This window comes from Paralichthys olivaceus, chromosome 17 (assembly GCF_024713975.1).
Source record: "Paralichthys olivaceus isolate ysfri-2021 chromosome 17, ASM2471397v2, whole genome shotgun sequence".
NCBI lineage: Eukaryota > Metazoa > Chordata > Actinopteri > Pleuronectiformes > Paralichthyidae > Paralichthys > Paralichthys olivaceus.
The window spans coordinates 2,166,839-2,187,500 of record NC_091109.1 but is presented as its reverse complement, the minus strand read 5'-3'; the positions used below and the strand labels follow the sequence as shown (position 1 = coordinate 2,187,500).

At 44.4% G+C, this 20,662-nt stretch overlaps 1 protein-coding gene across 12 annotated transcripts in view; it reads left to right on the top strand.

Annotated features, from left to right (window-relative positions):
* Positions 1-20,662, top strand: part of dlgap1b (discs, large (Drosophila) homolog-associated protein 1b) — an 85,426-nt gene that overhangs the window by 50,529 nt on the left and 14,235 nt on the right. For 10 of the 12 annotated variants that reach the window (XM_069512975.1, XM_069512973.1, XM_069512972.1 and 7 more), the window contains 2 exons: positions 2,806-2,983; positions 5,108-5,363. In XM_069512975.1, the coding sequence (XP_069369076.1) occupies positions 2,806-2,983; positions 5,108-5,363 (434 nt within the window). Of the gene's footprint in view, positions 1-2,805; positions 2,984-4,489; positions 4,541-5,107; positions 5,364-20,662 lie in introns of all 12 variants that reach the window. The other 2 variants (XM_069512977.1, XM_069512979.1) reach the window with 2 other exon arrangements.

Here is a 20,662-nt window from a genome sequence, read left to right as displayed (position 1 = left end):
TTGTTAAGAGTTGAGCTTTATTAGTTGAAGATTCTCATGAAGTTTATTCTTGTTGCATTAGACTGTAGCTCGGAGAGTCTGGAGTCCATCAAGAAGATGCTTTAACAGTCCACACAAAAACCAAGAATTTCAGCTGCAGTGTTTTCTGACTTGAGCTCTGTAGGGATGTGGCATCTTCACGAAAAAAGAAGTTTAATGAGTTTAACTTCACTGCAATGATGTCACTCTGCTCCTCGTTGCATTGTGTTATTAGAACGGCCACTTTACTTATCACACGTACAACTTCCTTAATTTGATATTTCGTCACCCCCAGTAGAACCATTTTCCCTCATGCAGCCATGAAACGGTGAAAGTTGTGAGGGCAGAAGTCTTGTGCTGCAGGGAGCGGGGCTGTGATCGATTGCTGCTGCTGGTCGCACAAACGTGCACACACACCCACGTGTACTGTAAGTGCAAGTGCTGCTGCTCTGGGCCCACTAATGACTTGAATTTGGCCCCAGGTATCACAGGCTGATGACGTGGACCCAACCGCAGTGCTGCTGGAGTGTAAATAATAAGCCTCGTTGTTCCATATGCTTCAGAGCCCACTCCCTGTTCTTTCTGTCCTCGTGAGTCGTTCCTGAGAAGCTGTGCGATTGTATTTCTAGACGAGCGTAACCTCCTTCCTCCTGTTTAAGACACATAGATAAAGCTCTCATTTAAGCAGTGGGGATTATTTCTGGCAGACAAACAAGCTCAGAAGAAAAATTACGTTCCCTCACTCACCGACAGCGAATTTCCACAAATTAGTTTATTCCGGGGCCTAGATTTTATCGTGTCATTTTTAATATCTCACCGAGAACAGACACATTTATTAATAGGTTCACATCTTGTCTTTCTGCCGCTCTCAGGACTTTTATTTGGAGAGTGGCAGGATGGTGACAGATGGAAGAAAGAGGACGGGGTTAAAGAGGATATTGGACAGAGCTGACGGAGGAGAAGAGGTGAAGGAAACATGGTGATAAAACGTGTTGAAGATGAAGAAGAATGGGAAGAAGAGAGATATGAAAAAGAGGAATCTAGATTATGAAGCAGGAATCAACAGACGGCTTCAGATGGCCTTTATTCCTGACTGACAGAGGAGCATGTGTTCATTAATGTCACTTGTTCCATGGATGGACACCCTGGGAGAGGCTGACCTCCCCCCCATAGGTGGCACTGATTACAGCCCGACTCTGCCATTCACGCTGCCACAATATAAATCACTGGTGCTGCCTATAATCAGCTCTACAGGGAAATCAAGAGCAGAAGTGGATAGAGACGATGCTGTAGGTTCATACTTCTTTGACTCTATTCTTCCGTCACAGACGCCGGGTGGCTGATGATTCACACAAATCTCCGAGGCTCAGGATATACGTTGTGATTTCTTTTTTTGGCTTCACAGATGAAACCGTTTCATCTCAGTCATCAAGCGAGTACGGTGCCCCAGAAAAAAAAATTGGGATGTGCTGTGTGGGGAAAATCGAGAAGAGAAATAATAGATGAAACACGCACCGAGACCGAAAAAAGAAAACTGGAGTTGAAACATTAGTTGTAATATCAATAGAATAGTGGAACAAATATAATTATTTACTTTATCAATAGATTGGATGTTGGAAATATATATTTTCTGTTGCCTCACAGCGCGGCTCCCAGATCGAATCCCAGTTCACATGGGTTCTCTCTGTGTCGAGTTTGCATGTTCTCCTCATGTCTGTGTGGGTTTTCTCCATTTTGTCAGTTGATGTGGAGCAATTCATTATATTTGGTTAACATGGTGACATATATGAAATAAATAAAAGGTATTTTTTCCCTTACTACACTATGATTAAATTGCTAATAGCTCATCTGTCCTTCAGTTTTCTGTTTGTCTCCACTGTCCTCCCTCTCCTTTCTTCCATCCAAGAAAGAATAATCTGTTTTTCTTGGCTGTGGTAACGATGCTCTATTTTGAGGAAATGCATAATTAAAGCAGACCTGACCTGGAGGCAGCAGAGTCAGAGTTGTGTGTGTGTGTCTGTGTGTGTGTGTATAAAATGTCATGTGAGAAGGCGAGAGCCGGGGTGTGAAATACAGGTTGAATTGTACTTTGATTTGACGATGGATTTCTAATATGCGTCGTCTCTCTCGCTGCACTTTGTTCCCTCTGAGTTGGTTTAGTAGGTCACCGTGTTTGTCAAGAGGAGCATGAGTCAGCTTTTTAGCTTTTATTCCCCCTGATTAATGGATTGTTTAGCTAGAATCCAAACTGCTGCATCACCTAAACACACACACACACACTTTGCAAACAGACACGTCGGTGTGAAGCATGCTGTGAGATCTGATTGGAGGCAGGTGAGAGCTAATGAGACACCTATTCATCTTCCTTGGAGATGGAAGCAATTGTGTGTGTGTGTGTGTGTGTGTGTGTGTGTGTGTGTTTTGTCGATTTGTAAGTCGTTTTTTATGAGAAAGAAATTCCATCTGTGTGTTCTCACTGTACGCTGTTTCACAAAGTACAAGGTGCTTCAAGGGCAGACTCCCTAAGCTACTGAGTGTTTCTCAGTAGTACTGTGCTTGTTGATTAGATAAGGGTGTCTCCTGAAGCAATTGTGGATTGATCCATATCTCTGAGTTCGTACACACTGCCAAGTACTCTGCAAATTCCTTCTCTCACCCTCTTTTTATCACTTAATCTCTTCCCCCTGCTCCTTTGTCTCCCTCTCGATTTGTTTCTCGCCGTTCTGCCAAGCTCCTTTTTTTTGTCCCTCATATATATATTTTCTCTCTCCCCTTTCTTACCTTCAGGATTTCCACGGAGCACTCGCCCAAGCTGCAGATCCGGAGTCACAGCTACCTGCGGGCGGTGAGTGAGGTTTCCATCAATAGGAGTCTGGACAGCTTGGACCCAGCAGGGCTGCTGGCCTCGCCTAAATTCCGCTCGCGAAACGAGAGCTACATGAGAGCCATGAGCACCATCAGCCAGGTTAGTGGCACCTAGGGGCCCGAGTGTCCCTGCCTTGGCCCTCGCACGCCCCCTGTACCTCTACTGTTATGTCCAATGAGGTCATGCAGAGGGGGAGGAAATCCCGTCCGTAGCTGTCCTCAGGCCTTGAATTAACAGGATTATCAGGTCACCACCCGGCAAAGAATGACGAAAACCCCCAATCTCCCCAATTAGCGTGTTCGTCTGCTCTCTGTTATCTGGAGCTTGTGCGATCGCAGGTCCCCTCCTTCACCGCAATGTTCTCCTGCTGCCTCGCCATACGTTAGGAAGCAAAACCACCAGCTTAAGATTCTTCAATTAGGCATCTGCTTTGTGAGAGATGAAAAACAAACATTGAGATGCAGCCATATGAATTTTATGAATAACTGAAATATGGATGAACTCCAAATAATTGTATAATAATAATAATAATAAGCTTTGTATAGCACCTTTCATACAGTAAATTCAGCGCATTCAAGTACTTAACATACAATATAGATACAAAATAAAATGTTAAAATGACATTTAAAGGAAAATAAAATAAAAGTAAATTAAAAAAATGTATAAAAACAGAGAAGACTCTCGTTAAAAGCTGAAGTAAAGAGAAATGTTTTCAGTTTTCTTTTAAAGAACTGAACTAGCTTCTCTGGTGATGAGCCAGTGGCAGGTGGCGTGTGATTGTCACTTATTCAACAGAATATTGAGGATTTTTCACACTCTACATTCTGTGGAGTGACAGGAGAGCTTAGCTTTACCTTTTCGCGAGCTCCCTCTGCAAAGCCCAGGGGCAACATTTCGTCTCGTCGACTGAACGATTGCCCCTTGAGACGTCCCTTCAAGCCCCGGTGTGCAGCAGGCCCAGGGGACGATGACACGGTGGACCTGGCGTCTACAGAAATGCCTCTGAATAAAAAGGTGCTGCTGGAGTCTCTGTCTCGCTCGCTCACTCACTCACTCTCATGTTTAAAGAGGCTAAAGATCAGGGGCTGAACTGAGGTCCACAATCTTTTCTGACTCCAAGCTCTTCAGCGTAAACTCCCACTTGTTTGAGTCATAGACTGAATATAAAGATGGACGATGCAACAACAAAAAAAACATTTAAACAAATCCGTTTCAATCAGTTCAGAAAAAATGATTTAAGGGGAACTTTGTTGTTTTAGTTTGGTCCTTGTCGCATCCACTTACATGGAGCACTGTAGCCAGCCACCAGGGGGCGATCAAGGAGCTGTCATGTCGTCCATCTTTACGCACAGTCTCTGGTTTCACACTTCACTGACAAACACCCGCACTCTCAGCTTTGGTCCGTGGCTACATCCCATTCCTCTGTTGTGCTCCCAGCAGACATTCTGCAACTTTCATTTTAATTGGATCAGATGAGCGAAGGCGGCTTCGAGGAATGGAATGGAGCTTCAGGTTTATCGGCCCTCACTCATCCTAATCTCCACACATCCATCTCACAAGTTTGCCCCCAGAGTTTATCTAAGTTTTCTTATTTTCTTCCTTTAGACCCTGTTTCGACCCTGTTATGAAACACGAGCTGCACTCGCCGATGACGTAGTGAGATTTCCTCAAGTCTCATCTCAAATCCCATTATTCCTAGTTTTGACAATTTCTTCTTCTCACCTTTAACAACCACACTTGTAGTTTGAAGTTTCTATCCCACAGGGACCCCCCCCCCCCCCCTCTGCACTGCTTGGACGCTCCTGTAGTTTTCTTCCATATATTTCTCTGTTAATTGTTTGCAAGATTTCCTATGTGGCTTAAAGTTTCACAAGATGGCGTGGAGGTAGAAGTCGGACCAATCTGAAGTAACATGCTCCAAGTTGCACTGCATTTGTTGAATCTATGATTTAAAAAGGGGGAAACTGATTTTACATAAAACTCCTGCCTAGTGAAGCTTTAAACTGGGGAGAGATGCTTCTCTGGCTTTTACTTCTAACATAAATAGTCAATTGCCATGTTGCACCTGTGCATTTTTATTTTTCACATTTGTCTCTCCTTGTGCATGGTCACGTTTGCTCCTGTGTGTGTGTGTGTGTGTGTGTGATGTTTTTATTTTTCATCTGGGTGTTTGCGTGCACTTGCCGTATGTCTGCTTGTGCCCCCGCCCCCCCTCCACCGCAGGTGAGCGAGGTGGAGGTGAACGGGCAGATCGAGGCCGTGTGTGAGTCGGTGTTCAGTGAGATGGAGTCCCAGGCGGTGGATGCCCTGGACCTGCCCATGGCCGGCTGCTTCCGCATGCGGAGCCACAGCTACGTGCGTGCCATAGAGAAGGGCTGCTCGCAGGAGGAGGAGGAGGGCGGCGTCACGGTGGGCAACAGGAGGAGCCACTCGCCGCCGCGCACGACCACCACGGTCAGAACCATCCAGAGCAGCACAGGTCGGTGGGAACATGCACTTGTGCTCATGAACATGTGAACATGCATAATCCACAGCGCATTATAAATTAATGTGTGCTCTTTAATTTATGCAGCATGTGTATAGTGTCAGCAGAGAAAGATAAATAAATTAGAGCTGCAGTTACTGCACAGGGAGATTTATCCTTGCGTAAAGATTGGACAGTGTCAACAAATCAAATTTTCTCATTTTTATTTGCTTTACCTCGTTAAACTGACTTCTTGCTTGTTCCACTTTGAAAACTCAGACCCAGACCCTCTGCGTTTTTATCCATCTGACCCAGTTTTCCTCTCAGATACAATATGATGAATGCAGAACTGTTTTTTTTCCACACATAAGCTTATTCTGGCTGTAAAGCTCAGTGGGTCTTATTTTAGCCCACTTGTGTGCCTCATGGTCTGGAGCGCTTGGCTTTCCAGCATCACTGCATGCAGTATTGATGCTGAGTGGTGCTGGCATCCAGCGCTGGGTGCCTCTGTGTTCCCCGATGCAAATCCAGACGTCATTCCCTTACACTGTGCACGTTGAGTCATCGTCGCCTGACGCACAGTGGCTTTCTCCTCCATTCCTTTTTAATTATGCCAATTAAACGACAGCGTTTCCCCAAACCTAGCTGACAAGGCTACAGGCGGCTAATTAAACACATTTACTGCAAATTGAAAGGATGGCAAAACTAGTTCAATCAATCCAAAGATATTGACTCAGAGCAAACATTTATTTAATGCTGTTTAAAATTTGCTTCAACTGACTCTCGACTATGACGTCCGTCTCCAGTTAGTAAATTGAGTCAAAATCTAAAGTTGCACCCAATCGTTTTACAATCAAACATCTTATTGGCAGTTCAAGCGGACAATACAATTAAGGGGAATGGAGAATTGAGTTGATTGTTCTATTGTTCGGTGGTAGTTACTGATCTATAACAGGAGACTGATAAGATCAAGAGAAAGGGCGGTCGGAGCTTCTTCCCCTGAGGAAGGAAGAGATAATGAAAACCATCTATCAGATGAAGCAGTGTAGGGACTTAACTCTGGTTTTCTAGCTCCGCTGCTGCTGCACATGGTTCAGGTACTTTCGTTCTCCTGCTCCCATCTGTCTTGTGTCTCTCACATTTGGGCTGTACGGCCAAAAATACTGATAAAGATGTTGATATCAGTCAGTAATTATCTCGGTAAATGTCATGTACTGTTACAGAGTTAACGAACATCTGTTTTTTGGCTCCTGAGTTGGTTGTTTGATGAGTGGACGTTGAGAGAGGAGGGATCCCTCTGCTCTGTGGTTGCTGATGATCTGACATTATGCTGCTGTGACCAGTCTCCTGGCCGGCATTCATACCTCTCTGTGATTGGCTGTTGTCTTCTTCCTCTGACCTTTGACCCTCATTTGCTGCTGACCTTATTATATCGTGGAAACGGCTCAAACTTACAGAACAGGGCGAGCGGGGTTACAGTGGTGTGTTCTGAGGCGGTGCGCTGCGGTTGGTCGTGAAGGTAGAGGATTGATTCAGATTACTGTCATAGTTACACCGCTGCACAATTCTTCACCTCCTTGGATGTTCACCACTGAGTCGTCAGTCACTGTAATTAATTAGCTCCCTCTCCTTTTTCTCCTCCTGGGGGAAGAGTGTGATTGAAGAGGGGAGGAAGAAAGAGAGACTTGAGGGAGAGGGGGGAAAGATCTCAGTCCGACTATATTCTGACCGTTTACCCCTCCACCTGTTTATCAAGTGCACGGTGTGTTCTCACTCTCTCACAGTGTGAGAACAGTGTGTGAGATACCGGGTCCGTAGGCAGTGGAGGACCCTTTAATTAACGCCACTAAACCATAATTAACTTCTCCAGAGGGAAATATTCCAATTTACTCCAATATTTGTTATTAACAGCTGTAGTTAGTATAGTTTGTACTATAAACTGCAGTTGCTGATTAAGATTTTACATTAACAGTCACAATGTTGTCTTTTCTTCGTAACAGGTATTTATATGCATTTTGCTGTTAATACTTATTTACTCTTAATAAATAATTGGGTTGCAGATCTGAATACTACTACTGAATTATCATAGACACAAAGTGGTGCTGCTCTTACAAACAAATGCAAATAATAACTATGAGAAACTAATAATATGACATAACGTTTCTGTTGGATATTCTAAATGTCTCAGTTGCATCCACTCACATAAACAAGTCCATATGCATAATTGCTGTCCTTATATTACACATATATATTATTTTACTAAAAGATTATGTATTTTTCATTTAGAGCTAAATGAAATCTGAAAAGAAAAACAATAACTCGGATCCCGTCATCCTGCCTGAATCGTTCTTACAGGTGAATTTTAACTTAGTCAATCAACAGAAAATCAATCTGCAACTATTTTACTTGATTTTAAAAGAAAAATCCCAAAATTCCAATATGAGGATTTTCAGCCACCTCGGACTCTGCGGATTATTGGATAATGAAAATGATAGTTAATTGAAACCTTTGCTAATAAATAGCTACAGGACTTTATTAAAGATGCACAGTATGTTCTGAAAGTCCCTGTGTCAAACCCTGCAACATTCAACATTGTATTGAAGTAAACTTCAAGCATATCATCGTATTGTTCTGTCTCTTTCTGTTGTTAGTGTTTGTTGATGTCAGTCTGTTTTGAGATCAGGTCAGATCCACAGTATGAAAACTAGAATGTGCAGCGGTAGAGAAAAGGACGATGTGACAGGCGGCGACCATCACGAGTTGCTCAACGATGCGAAACCTCATCAGGTCATAAACACGGGAGCGACTCCCTTCGCTACCTCCCTCCCAACATGATGTAGACGTCTCGTAACATGTTCCCATAATGGAGATGTGCAGTAACATCACCGTGCGTCGCTCGCTCTGCTCACTGCGGCCCCACAATACCCACAGGGAAAAAATGGCTCCAAATGTACAGGCCTGAACAGAACGTCTTATATAATTTCATATACATTATATAAGATGATTCTCTCCTGGTAACTACCTGCCAGGAGAAGCGTACGTACACAGTCATACATTTTGCTAGAAATTCGACGGGGACACCAAAGAGAGAAGTGAAGATGTAGTTGAGGAGAATATTTCATGATGTTTCTGAAGAATGGTTCAGGCCCCAGCTTCTGAAAAACAGTCCCACACTTATGGTTTGTGCTCCCACTTAAACTTCACACACACACACACAGACACACACACACACACACACACACACACACACACACACACACACACACACACACACACACACACACACACACTCACACACACACACACACAGACACACACACACTCACACACACACAGAGAGAGGAGCGACCTATCAGCACCTCCCTCCAGTTTGCCCATCGCTCTGCTCCAGCCCATTATTATTGATGATCTTTTTAATCCTGAGGAAGGGGGCAGGAGTAAGGGGCCGCACTTTGATCTTGTCTCTTTGAACATGAAGAGGCTTCGGTCGCTGTTGCACATGCAGCCTCTCACGCACACGCACACACACACACACACACACACACACACAGACACACACAGAACCGTCACCCCCAATAGGCGTGTTGGCCTTGAGACATCAGCTCCTTTGGATCGGTTTAACAAAATCTTGAGCAGATCCTCTTTCTAAATCTCGGGAAAATCCATAGCAATCTTTTAATGTGCGGATTGTACTGCCTCTAAGCTCCAGCTCCTCCACCCCACGTCTTCTCCAGTTAACGTGTCCATCACCTCTTCCCTGTGCTTCATCATAGACACAACAGCAGCCTTCTCACATCAGAGGTTGTGTGTGTGTGTGTGTGTGTGTGGGTGATTCAAACCTGTTGTGTCACTAAGAAGAGGAACTTAACTTCAATTAGAGTTTACACACACACACACACACACAAACACACACACTCAGATCTTATGTCGAGGAAATGTGCCACAGTTTCTCTTGTTCTTTCTCTAAACCTCGTTTTGCCTGCTTCACTGACTTGATGCCAATTATCCAGCCTCATTTTGCCAGCATCTGTTTTTCGGAGGTGCAGAGGGATTGGCTGGAGAGAAAATAAAAAAGTGGCTCTCCTCCTGCAGCTCTATCTAACCGGCTACAAGACAACGTCTTATTTAATGGCTGTGAATTTCCCGCAGCCCCGAACAGAGACACTGCGCTCAATAAAGCATTCCTTAAGTAAACGTTTGAGGCTTGCTTGTGGCTCAATTTGCTGATGGTCTCGTCAGACACTCGGTGAAGAGCCACCGCTTCATTTCATGTTCTGACGCCGCCGTGGGCACCGTTCTCCATCTGCTCTTACTGTACGAAACCAAAATAAAAAAAGGTCATAGTACAGATTCATACTGTAGAGTTCTAGAAGGTCATTTTGGGGAAATGAGATATGAAAGAAGAAATTTGTAATCAAAGGTGTATAGGGTTATATATCTGAGATTGAATTAATACCACTAGGGAAATGATGTGTGCATTTATTCAGGTCATCTTTATAACAGGGATTATCTGAGAGCCAGTAAAACATAGATATTTAAATATTATATAATCATCATGAGAAAAATAAGTGCAGATGTCAGGAAACAGAAGAAAAAGTGAGGAGGTCAAGTTTATAAAGATTCTGCAAGAAGACGTCATATTCCATTTTCACTTAAGATTCACTTCACTCGTATTTTAAATCAGGAGAGACTTATAAATCAATAGATGAGAAGGAGTAAATTAGAATATAAATGAATTTATTCTGAACAAGAGGAATAGACTTCGGCGCTCAGACCACAGCAGGAAGTAGAACACCATGGAAGCAGTCTTATGAATAGACTCTAACGTTGGGGAGTATTTTCCCAAAATGTCAAACTATCCCTTAAAATAAATATTTGACATCAGCAGATTTAAAATCAGAAATCTCGCAGCAGTGTGTTTTTAAATCATATGCTTTTGTGTATTCCACCACAGCAGAGACACAGCCTGTACAACACTGCCCCCAGGGGCTCAGTGTGACACAGCAGCACCCCTCTGCCCTCGTCCTTCTACAGTGGCTGTGTGAGTGGGTGGATGAAAACTATCAGACAGCTTGACCCAATTAACAATCACTGCCATCACTGGCACTTTTCCAATACTTCTGTTCTGAGAGAGCGCGTGAGAATAAATATCTCTGGGTTTCCCACTGTGTTAAACAGAAGTGGCAGGAATACAGAGCGCTGGAGTCTGTTTGGATCAGGATCAGGCACACACACACACACACACACACACACACACACACACACACACACACACACACACACACACACACACCTCCACTAGCCCACGCAAGAATTTCCAGGAGGCTGAAGTTTGTTTGTCATATGTCAGGGTGACTCATGTGTCATAAAAGTGACAGAAAATGCTGCTCGGGGGCCCTGTGTGTGTGTGTGTGTGTGTGTGCGTGTGTGTGTGTGCGTGTGCGTGTGTGTGTGCGTGTGTGTGTGTTGGCTAACTTGTTTTGAGAGGGTCTCCTCTCCAGGTGGGTTTGAGGAGCAGCGCAGGTGAAAGGCCCCTGAGGAAACATCAGGTCTGACAGATTCAGGCCCTGGTGACACTGAGCTGAGTCTCTTTGTTCCTTACTGTGGATCTGACCATCTGCTCGACTGGTGCGAGAGATGAGCTCAAATCTGACTGGAGACCATGAAATCTGACCGGAGATCAGTTTTCTGCAACATTAAATAAAAAAGATTCTGGTGTTTTTAGTTGTTATGTATTGATCCCCACAAGGTGATCACCTGATTATAAAACAAATGTCATCTTTATTATATAAAGGTTGCAATAAGTAAAGCTTGTCCTTGCACCATTGATGTAAATCCTCATTCCAAAGCACACCATTCTTCGCTGAGCCACAGGGTGGCAGTCTTTAGCCCGGTTAATGATTCACATGTCTGTTTGGCAGGATGTGTTTGTGCATACATGCCTTTAAAACATATTTATTTAGTGTACTCACACAGTAGATCACTCCATGGTACTGTAGTTTTTAAATCCTGTTTTTATTTGTATTGGCTCACTGAGAAAGTTCCAAAAGTAAACTTCAACTGTTTTTCCTTTTTCTCCTACAAATTTGATTTATTTCTGTTTTAGTCAACTTTCATTACAAATTCTCTTTTAAATCAAGAAACTTAAGTTTTGTGTTGAACGCAAAAAGCAAATACCGAAACAAGAAACTTTACAAACTGGCTTTATATACATATTTTTTTTAAATCATACCTTTAGGCCACAGAGATAATATTTGTTAATACCGTGAATCCACCAGCAGAATAGAGCTCATGAGGGAAAGTTATTATTACAGTGGAGTTTCATCATGTCAGTGTCCCACCCAGTGTTTGTGCAGGGCGGGGTGGGGGGGGTGATCAAGGCGCGTCCACGTCCTGACATTAGATCCAGTATCAGAGGGGCAGAGGAGGACTGGTGTGGCTCGGCTCGGCTCGGCTCGGTTCTGCAGACTCTCGGTCCTCATGCTTCACTGTTGGTTCATGGCTCTGTTCGACATGTGCGACATCTGGATCCGTGCGCGTGAGTACGAGCTGCAGATGTTCCCGTTGTTTGTGATGGTGAAGCTGCTGCACAAGACAGGAAGTGAGGCGAGGAGGCCTTCACAATAAAATGTGAAACTCGGCTGGGGTTCGGGCAACAAGCATCCAGCTGTCAAAAAAAAACGATAAACGACGTCGTATTGGACGGATATGTTTTATTATAGTTTAACAAATATCACAAGTGTGTCTATGGTTGAATATAAGTAGCTGACATCCGTGTTAGTGTACATTAAAGCTCGTCACTGACCTTTGTTGTGAAGGTTTAAGCCGGAAGTGGTGTTTTTGTCCTGATTAGCTTTATATCGCTTTTTGCTTATTCATGCTTCAGTAGAAAATGGAAGAATGTTCTGAAAGTAGTTTATTTAAAATAAGAACTACATTTATAATGATGGGGTAATTAAATAAGAACTATGATGATTAATAAAACACACAGCATGTGTATAGATTACATTTTAACAGTTCCATTGTGATATTTCTAAACTAAACAGTTGGATTTAGTTTTATTTAAATGACATGAGATCATTTAAAGTTGTTTTTTTTTAAACATCTAACCTTCTGTGGACTCATACATGGCAACGAACGGCTATGAAATAAACTTGCTCCGCCCTCTGCTGCTGGACAACTGGACAAGATAAGGTCGAGATAAGTTAAGATAAACTAAGATAATCCTTCATTAGTCTTCTCTGTGTTGCAGCAGCTTAAAAGAACAAGGTGAAAATTAGACATCAGTAGAAGTAATAAGAAAACTGAGAAATATATAAATATAAATAGAATATATTCAATGTAAGCAGAATATTTTCACTGTGAGTATTTACAGTATGGGGGATTGCACAGTTAAGCGACTTGAACCTGAGTTGCCTGTAGTGCAGATTTGCTGGTTAAACAGTGTAACAGCTGCAGGAAGGAGCGACCTGTGACACCTTGTCCCTGGGTGGGACAAGCTTGTCCATCAGAGATGACAGCTCTGACAAAGCATTAATCCCAGTTTGCTCACAACAACACTGAGATTAATGCTTGTCCCCTTCACCCTCCGCTCACAGTGGTTGGGGAAACGCTGAACACCTTCCAGCTTCTTTTCTATTTCGGTCTTATATCTCTGTCGGGGGACGGTGGGTGACAGGTGTGGCCTGCATCACACGCCGCCTTCGCCTGGCACAGCGTCCGGACACATGCTGCTGCTGGGTCCAGTAATGTAGGTCAGACGTAGGGTCACCTGGGAATCAGAGTTCATCTCAAGACTTCTGTGGTGGTTTGAGCGATCACCCAAAGGCCACTGGGTTATGTTTGCTAAGCCTCCCCCCGAGGGCTTATGGGTAAAAGAGACCACTCACCAGTTCGAGGCTGATAGGTTGGACGGAGGGCCCCAAACGCCCGGCTGTGTGACAGAGGAGCAGTCTGTGGCCCTCGCGTTTCTAACTGACCATCTGCGTTTCAGTGAGTCATGCCCACACCTCGGCTCATGCACGTCACCGGTGTCAGCTATGCTGCGTTCCTACTCTCCTCCCAGCTTCCTGCACTCTATTTTCAGACCAGTTCCGAGACCCTGCTGAGATCAACATACCACTGACACACATGCGTGTTTGTTGATCCAACTAGGCCACCATCATGTGGGCTCCTGTTGGTATCATGTAAGTGACAGAGGCATCCTGAGTGTGAGTTAGAGCAGACTCAGCTGATCCAGGAAGGTTTTATTCACCAACACTTAATCATTATGCAAGAAATAAAGCAACTGAATTTATGAGGGCGTTAGTGTGTAATCAATTATTATATATAGTATTTTTAATTATAAATGGTGTTTGGCATGAACACCCACAACCGCCTGCACTATAAATCAATAACTTCCCTGAAATGTGCTAAAACAGTTTCTACTTCAGCATTTTATGTTTTTATTGCTTTTCTTCATATTCTGCTTATATGCTCATATGGTGAAGTCATTTTTCTTTCTCCGGTGGAATCACATTATTTCTGCTGCACCTACTTTACCCCGTGGGATCATTAGTTTCCCTCAGTTTCATTCACAAATCGTATCAACGCATAAGCAGCGGCTAAAAACACGTCCTGAAAAAATGTTTCCTCAGGGGCACAGTTACTGAAGAGCCAGCTGTTTAAATGCATTGGCATTTAAAGCAGTTGTGCTACAAAATGTTCCAGGAATGACTGTTCCCTGCAGGCAGGATCGTCTCAAAGAGGAGAGTTACTGTTTGCTATATTTAGTCCAGTGTGTTTCGTGAAGAAACAAAAGGAAGGGAACACGTTGAGTAAGATTTCACCTCCTGCTTTGACATCCTTTTATTTTTTATTTTTTATTTTTTATTCTGATTCACTGTTATTATGTCTTTGGGGAAACATCTGACTCATCAGCCCTCAGTACAAACAGTAAGACAAGAACAAGAACAACCGAGTGAACAGTGGAAATATAACATCTTCAAAACAACGGGATAATTACCTCTGACAAGCAGATATGTTTGTCTGACTAACAGCAGGATTATGCAAAACCTACAGAATCGATTTTCATGACATTTTCTGGAGGGGGGGACAGGGCCTCTTTTGACATTTTCATACATTTCTCAAGAGTAATACATTAATCTTGTGGGAAAAACTGGCATATAGAGTATTAATATCCATATCCACCCAAAGGTTTTATATATATATTGTATTGTATTGTCACATTACATTCCCCAGTGATCGCTGTCAAATATCCAGTCATATTTTCTCTCACGTCAGGTGCTAAGACTTCAGCAGCCCCCCCCCTCTGTCTTTGGAGAAGTCATTATCATGTTATCACATGAAAGATAAGCTGATGAAACACTCGCCAAGGGAAAGACACGCACTTATATTCTGCAGGTGAAGGTATGAGGCATTTACAGTAAATGTGATGACGGGAAAGTCATAGGTCAAACAGGAAGAATGATTCCTACTGAAGTAAGACTAAAGTCATTCAGGGAAACTGAAAAAAAAGTAGAAAAAAAATCCACTTTCTTAAATTTGCTCAGTTCTAATTTTGACATCACTCAGATAGCACAACACATCTGCTTTTCTTATTCTGAATTATACTATGGAATAGAATAGAATAATGAATGTCACAAAAATGAAAAATATACTTTTTCAGTAAACTGAAAACATCGGTCTGTCAAAGAATATAATCACTAAATATTACATTTAAAATATGATACCAAATAGAAAGAAATATTGCTGCTTTTTTCTTGAAATGTGATGAACAGTTGAGTGAACGTGCAGAATATTAAACAAATATCTTAAACAACACCATTAAACCAGACCATAATATTAATGAAAACTGATATGCTGTTACTTCATGATACATTATTTTGCTATATACTAATGTATTGCCAGTTTTTTCACATCCTAATAAAAATTCATAATTATTTTTTTTAAATCCTACTTTTTGCCCACTAGAGGGAGCCGCGTCCCTACTTATAGAACAAAGCCTGATCGGGTCTCACCACTGTGATTGGTTGCTGTGTTACCCTCAGGTCCTTTGGTCACTTTTTACTGTTTTCCCGTTACACCGTCGCTCGTAGCAACAATATCAGTGTTTGTGTGGGACAGGAAGAGGAGGTGAGCCATCAGTGTGTGTGATGCTGTTCCCCTGAGTCATGATTGACATCCACGCTCTGCTTGATGTGTCTGAGCCAATGAGATCACAAGAGGATCACTGACAAGGTTGCGCAGGAATGTATCTCCATCAATCCCCCCTGCCATGTTCCTCAGTCCCCCCCCCCACACACACACACACAGATTTTCTCTCCTGTTTCCTGCCCTGGCGTTAATTACAGGGACAGATAAAGCTTGTCTTAGCAACGTATGCCTGTGCATGTGAAATACACCTGTGTGTCAGCGGATCAAAGTGGCAGTCTCCAAGGTGGAATTATTATTCAAGGTGGGGATGTAAATTAAACAGTACTCTGGTGTCATCTGTCTTCTATTCTCTCTCTCTCTCTCTCTCTGTTTCTCACACACTCACACACCTCTGCATAATACTGTCATTGCCCTGACTTTGATGCTGCTGGTAGGTGTGTTTGACAGGAAACGAGGGCTGGGTCGAGGCATGTGGTAACACACAGCATACATGTGGAATAGGAAGGAGAAAGATGCCGTTCTTGCTTGTGGTTGGCAACCGAACCTTAACCTACACACACACACACACACACTCATGCATGTTGACTGTACGGTGTCACTGTGTCTGTGTGTGTGGCTCCAGTATAACGCAGCTGTGGGATCAAGCCCGAGCTGCGAGCTCGATGTGGGTAAACTGTGATTTGGCTATCTCTCTTCCTGGAGGAGATAAATCCTCACCATGCTGGTGTGTCAGCCACTCAGTAATTACTTCATCCTGTCACGACCGTCTGAGAATGCGAACCAGTGGGAACTTGCACTGTCGCTCTTTCATTGACACGAGGGGAAAAAACGCTCAGCATCACTTTTGTACCGCTTGAGAGAGGGTTAGTCATCGGATAAACAGGGGGATTTAATTTAGTTCAGAACTCACACATGTGATTTACTGCTTTTTTCCACTGCTTTTATAGCATCTGTTTAATTTGTTTGTGCCTCTTTAGTCCTGCTGAATTGGATTTTCTGCTCCAATGTCAAATTTCAAATTGAATTTAAAGTAAATCAGGTTTATCCAAATGTGGGCAACAAAAGGGGATAGATTCTCACCTTGCAATATAAAATCTTTCACTAGATGTCATCGTATCCTCATCTGCTTTGACTCTTGTTGCCAGTCACATTTGTGAAATCTCATTCGGCCTCTTGAGATTTTAATTTCGCCCGAATTATGTGTAATACGACGCTCAGATCCCCCGTGATCACAAGTAACCTATGCAGATGAATTGCACCTGTAGGCACTTGCTGAATAGCTGCACAGAAAGTGCTCCATCACAGTGTCACTCATCTGCAATCACTGTGTGTTTCCATGACCTGAATAGACGTCAACTTCCTGCCTGTACTTGCTCTAAAGAGGAATAAAAGTTAATAGGATAAATCTGCAGGACTTGGAGCTTTGGTTTTGCGGCTGCTAGGTGTTTGTGTTTACTTACGACTTAATTGGTCCCCGGCCTGTTATGGCCCGCAATGCTTTGATTATAGCCATTGAGGGAGGAAGAAGGGCATTTGGATTTCTTTTGACACAGGAAGCGCAAGCAGGAGAATGTCATTCAGTCCTGTCGTCCTGCTCTCAGTTTGATAAACAAGGAGAAGGAGGGAGAGAGAGAGAGAGAGGCACAGGGAGGAACTGACAGGGCTACGGCAAAGACAAAGAATGGCTGCGGCAGTGCTCTCCCGCTGTCTCCCCCACTCTCTGCAGAGAGCTAACACATCCGAGAGTTTCCTGTTAAATTGAAGAAATCTGTGGTTTACCTTGAGGAATACTTTCCCCCCCAAAAATGTCAAGATGCACAGGTTAGATCAGGTGGACGGGGGGGCTGCTCTCTCAGGTAGGGCCCTCTCCTCCCTTCTTTTTTTTATTTTTTGCTCTTCCTGTCTGTGTTTTGGCATCAGAGAGACCAAAGGAAAAAGCAAAGCCCCGAAAGGATTTCCTCAGCGTTGACTGTGGATGATCCTCATGGCTCCTGCATGCTAAAGCTGGGCAGGGCCCCGCGTGCTCAAAGCCCTGGGGGAATGAAAAACATAAGAGGGGTTGAATCAGATCTCCTCCGAGGAAGATGGAAGGAGGGTTTTTTTTGTTCTCACTGGGAGAAACACATGCTCTGTTGTCTTTGCAGAAAGTTTTGAGACTTTTCTTGACAGCTAAATTGTGCGGTGGAGAGTTCATGTTGCTTTCGCTCGCCCTGGAAGGGGAGGGAGCACGTTGGAGTGACTCGGAGGAATGGTGCTCGGCTGTAAGTGGGTGGTTTGGGCTGTGCAGTGTGGGAGGCCAGGCCCTAGTGCAAATTAAAGACTTCTCTGTGAAAGTCCCAGACTCAGCTACAGTAATCTGTGTGTATGTGTGTGTGTGTGTCAGACTGAGCCTGTGTGCAAGTGGCCGGCGGGGAAGAGACCCAGCCCTCCCTCCCTCGTTTCTTTCCTTTTTTTAACCAGTCATTAAAAATAAGCCACAACTCACCCCTGGTACACACTGAGAGACAGCGAGAGGGAGAGAAAGAATGCATCTCCTCTTTCTCCTCCCTCCCTCTCTCTCTTTGAGCTTTGCTGCTTCACTAACCAAGTAAAACGGAGAGGAAAGACTAGGGTGGGTGGGGGGGCTGTGTTCAAGGGGGCTGAGGGGGTTTTAAGACAGCACACTCGGACCCCTCCCCCGTGTAAAGAGTATAGCAGGAGTTTTTTTTCTGTCCAGGAGGGGAGAGAGGGAGAGAGAGAGAAAAGAGATGAATGGGGAAAGGAATGCAGAAGACAGACGAGTGCTCTCAGCAGGAGAGTGGGAATGTTGGAGAGACCATTGTTTCACCCCCCCCCCCCCTGCCAATTTCTGCAGAGTGGATGTAAACACACAGGAAAGAGGGTGTGTGAAAAATCACACCTGAGAGACGACTCAGGCTCAATATCTTCTGAGATATGTTTGTTTATCCGGACGCATGCTGCACATTACTGTGGACCCACAGATGCACAAACATGCAGCCGGTGCCTATAGCTGCCATCTCGTCTTTCTTCTGCCGCCCCCTCCTCTCCTCCGACAGGATGTATAGGGTCAGAGGGTCAGGACTGGAAACCACAAAAGACAGAATGCGTCAGTGTAGCCTGGTTCTTGTTCCAAATCCCCCCTGTTGCACCTCCTACCTCTCCGTCTCCCTTAACTTTTCCATCTCCCTCTCGCCGCCCCCCCCCCCCTCTCCTCCTATAGGAGACGCGGAAGGCCTGACGTTTGGTTTTGGGCCCAGATGGCTTTAGCATGCCTCTGGCGGTGGATTAGGCCGCCAGTGTCTCCTTTCCCCTCCATGTGCAAGTGGTCAGGACAAAGAACGTCAAACAGGGGGAAAGGGGGAAGGAATGCGAGGAGAGCGGAGAAAAAAAAGAAAAGGCCCAGGCCTGTGAAACGACACCCGACGCTGATGTTTCACGGCATTCCTGGAAGAGTAAACTCAGGCGCTTGTAAAAACTGCCACCCTGTTCCTTTAGTGCCCAGTCATTCAAGTTATGACTTCTGGATTCAATCCCTGCAGCGGTTTAGCTTCTTTGACTACGTGAACTTTTGACCACATTCTGCTGCATTTATATGTAAATAGCAGCTGCAGCGAGCGGTGATCCTTCGTGTGATGACATGACATCGGCATTGTGTCTCAGCCCTCTCACTCAAGGCCGAGTCTGTCTGCCAGCGTGTTTTGCTGTTCCGTCCCAGCGTCCATTACCCCCCAGGCCTGCGGTTATGTTTTCCTGTACTCGGCCGTAACTCACAGACTCTCAGCTCTCGTGGACCGTCTGTCATGTTTTATCAGGCAGCTGTGCTTAAAAGCTCGGAAACAGTGTGGGGGCAACTTTGCCGTGTTGTTGTGGGTATTTTTAGTCGAGCAGACACTGGACTAAGTGGCTTGTATTATCCACTTAACAACGCAAACTGCCACCATGAAGCCTCTCTGTCATTCACTGTCTATCTTTGTGCTCTCGACTTTCACAAGTTACATATTCTGAGATTCACGTCGACCCAGTCACTGCTCAGTCACAAATCTAGTTTCATTAAATGACTAACTGATCCCCCCCCAGGATACGTGACTCTGTTCTTTAGGTACGCCACCACTCATTTCAGTTGCCAATGCTGTCACTGTCGGCACATGCGATGTGTCACTCCTCCCGGCAGAGTCAGACTGCTCCTTCAGTCTCAGCCGCTCGGTGAGCAACGCTGTGGGAAACGAGTGCAGTGAAAGCATGCGTGAGATGTGTGGGTGTGTTAGCTTTAGTCTAATGCTCAGGTTTATGCCCAGCGAAGCAAATGGAATTTACAGGAACCGAAGGAAACGGCACGGCAATCTTACCCCCCCTCCCCTCTCTCTCTCTCTACCCCATCCCCCCCTCACCTCCCTTCTTCTCACTTCTCTCTCTCTGTTATTGTTTCTTTATCTCCCCCCCCCTCCCTCCTAACTCCTCTGCCTTTATGCCGAGTGACTGTTCTCTCTCTTTCAGCCCCCTGCAGGCAGGTCTTTCTGACAGAAACAAAAGACTGATGTGTCTCTTCATGTGGTCGTGGACTAGTCAGGGTAAAGCCCTTTGCCAAGGAGCAGCAGAGAACAATGGAAGAGGCTTGGAGCCGTCACAGGGCCGTTCTAATAAGAACCCCCCCACCCCTCCCTTCAGGAGCTTAGGCCCCATGCTTCAGTACTGTACATGGAGGAACTTCAGGATTACATATTTATACTGAATCCTGGATAATTATACCGGCAGTAAATGTCATATAATTCACAGTGTTGAAGTGCACAGTTACACAGTTTAGATTAAACGTTTATATTTTGGAGGGATTTCTGCCAAGGTGTATATAATAAGATGAAGGTGCTCGATGTTAATAAAGACAGAACAAATACTGAACAAAGAACCTAATGTGAACTCTAAAAAGACTGTTTTGAAAATGAACTTTCGATTTTGTATCTCCCCGCCCCCTTGGCGTTTTTAACTCTCAGCATGTCTCCTCGCTGCCTGTCACTGATTGACAGTTCGCAGAGAGCGTGGGGCAATAAAAGAGGAATGCAGGTAACCAGGCTCTCTATTTGAACTTGGAACACAGGAAAGTGGGTTAAGAGAAGTGAGTCTGTTGCCTAACAGGGAGCAGCTGCCTGCCAGATTTAGCGGCGGCT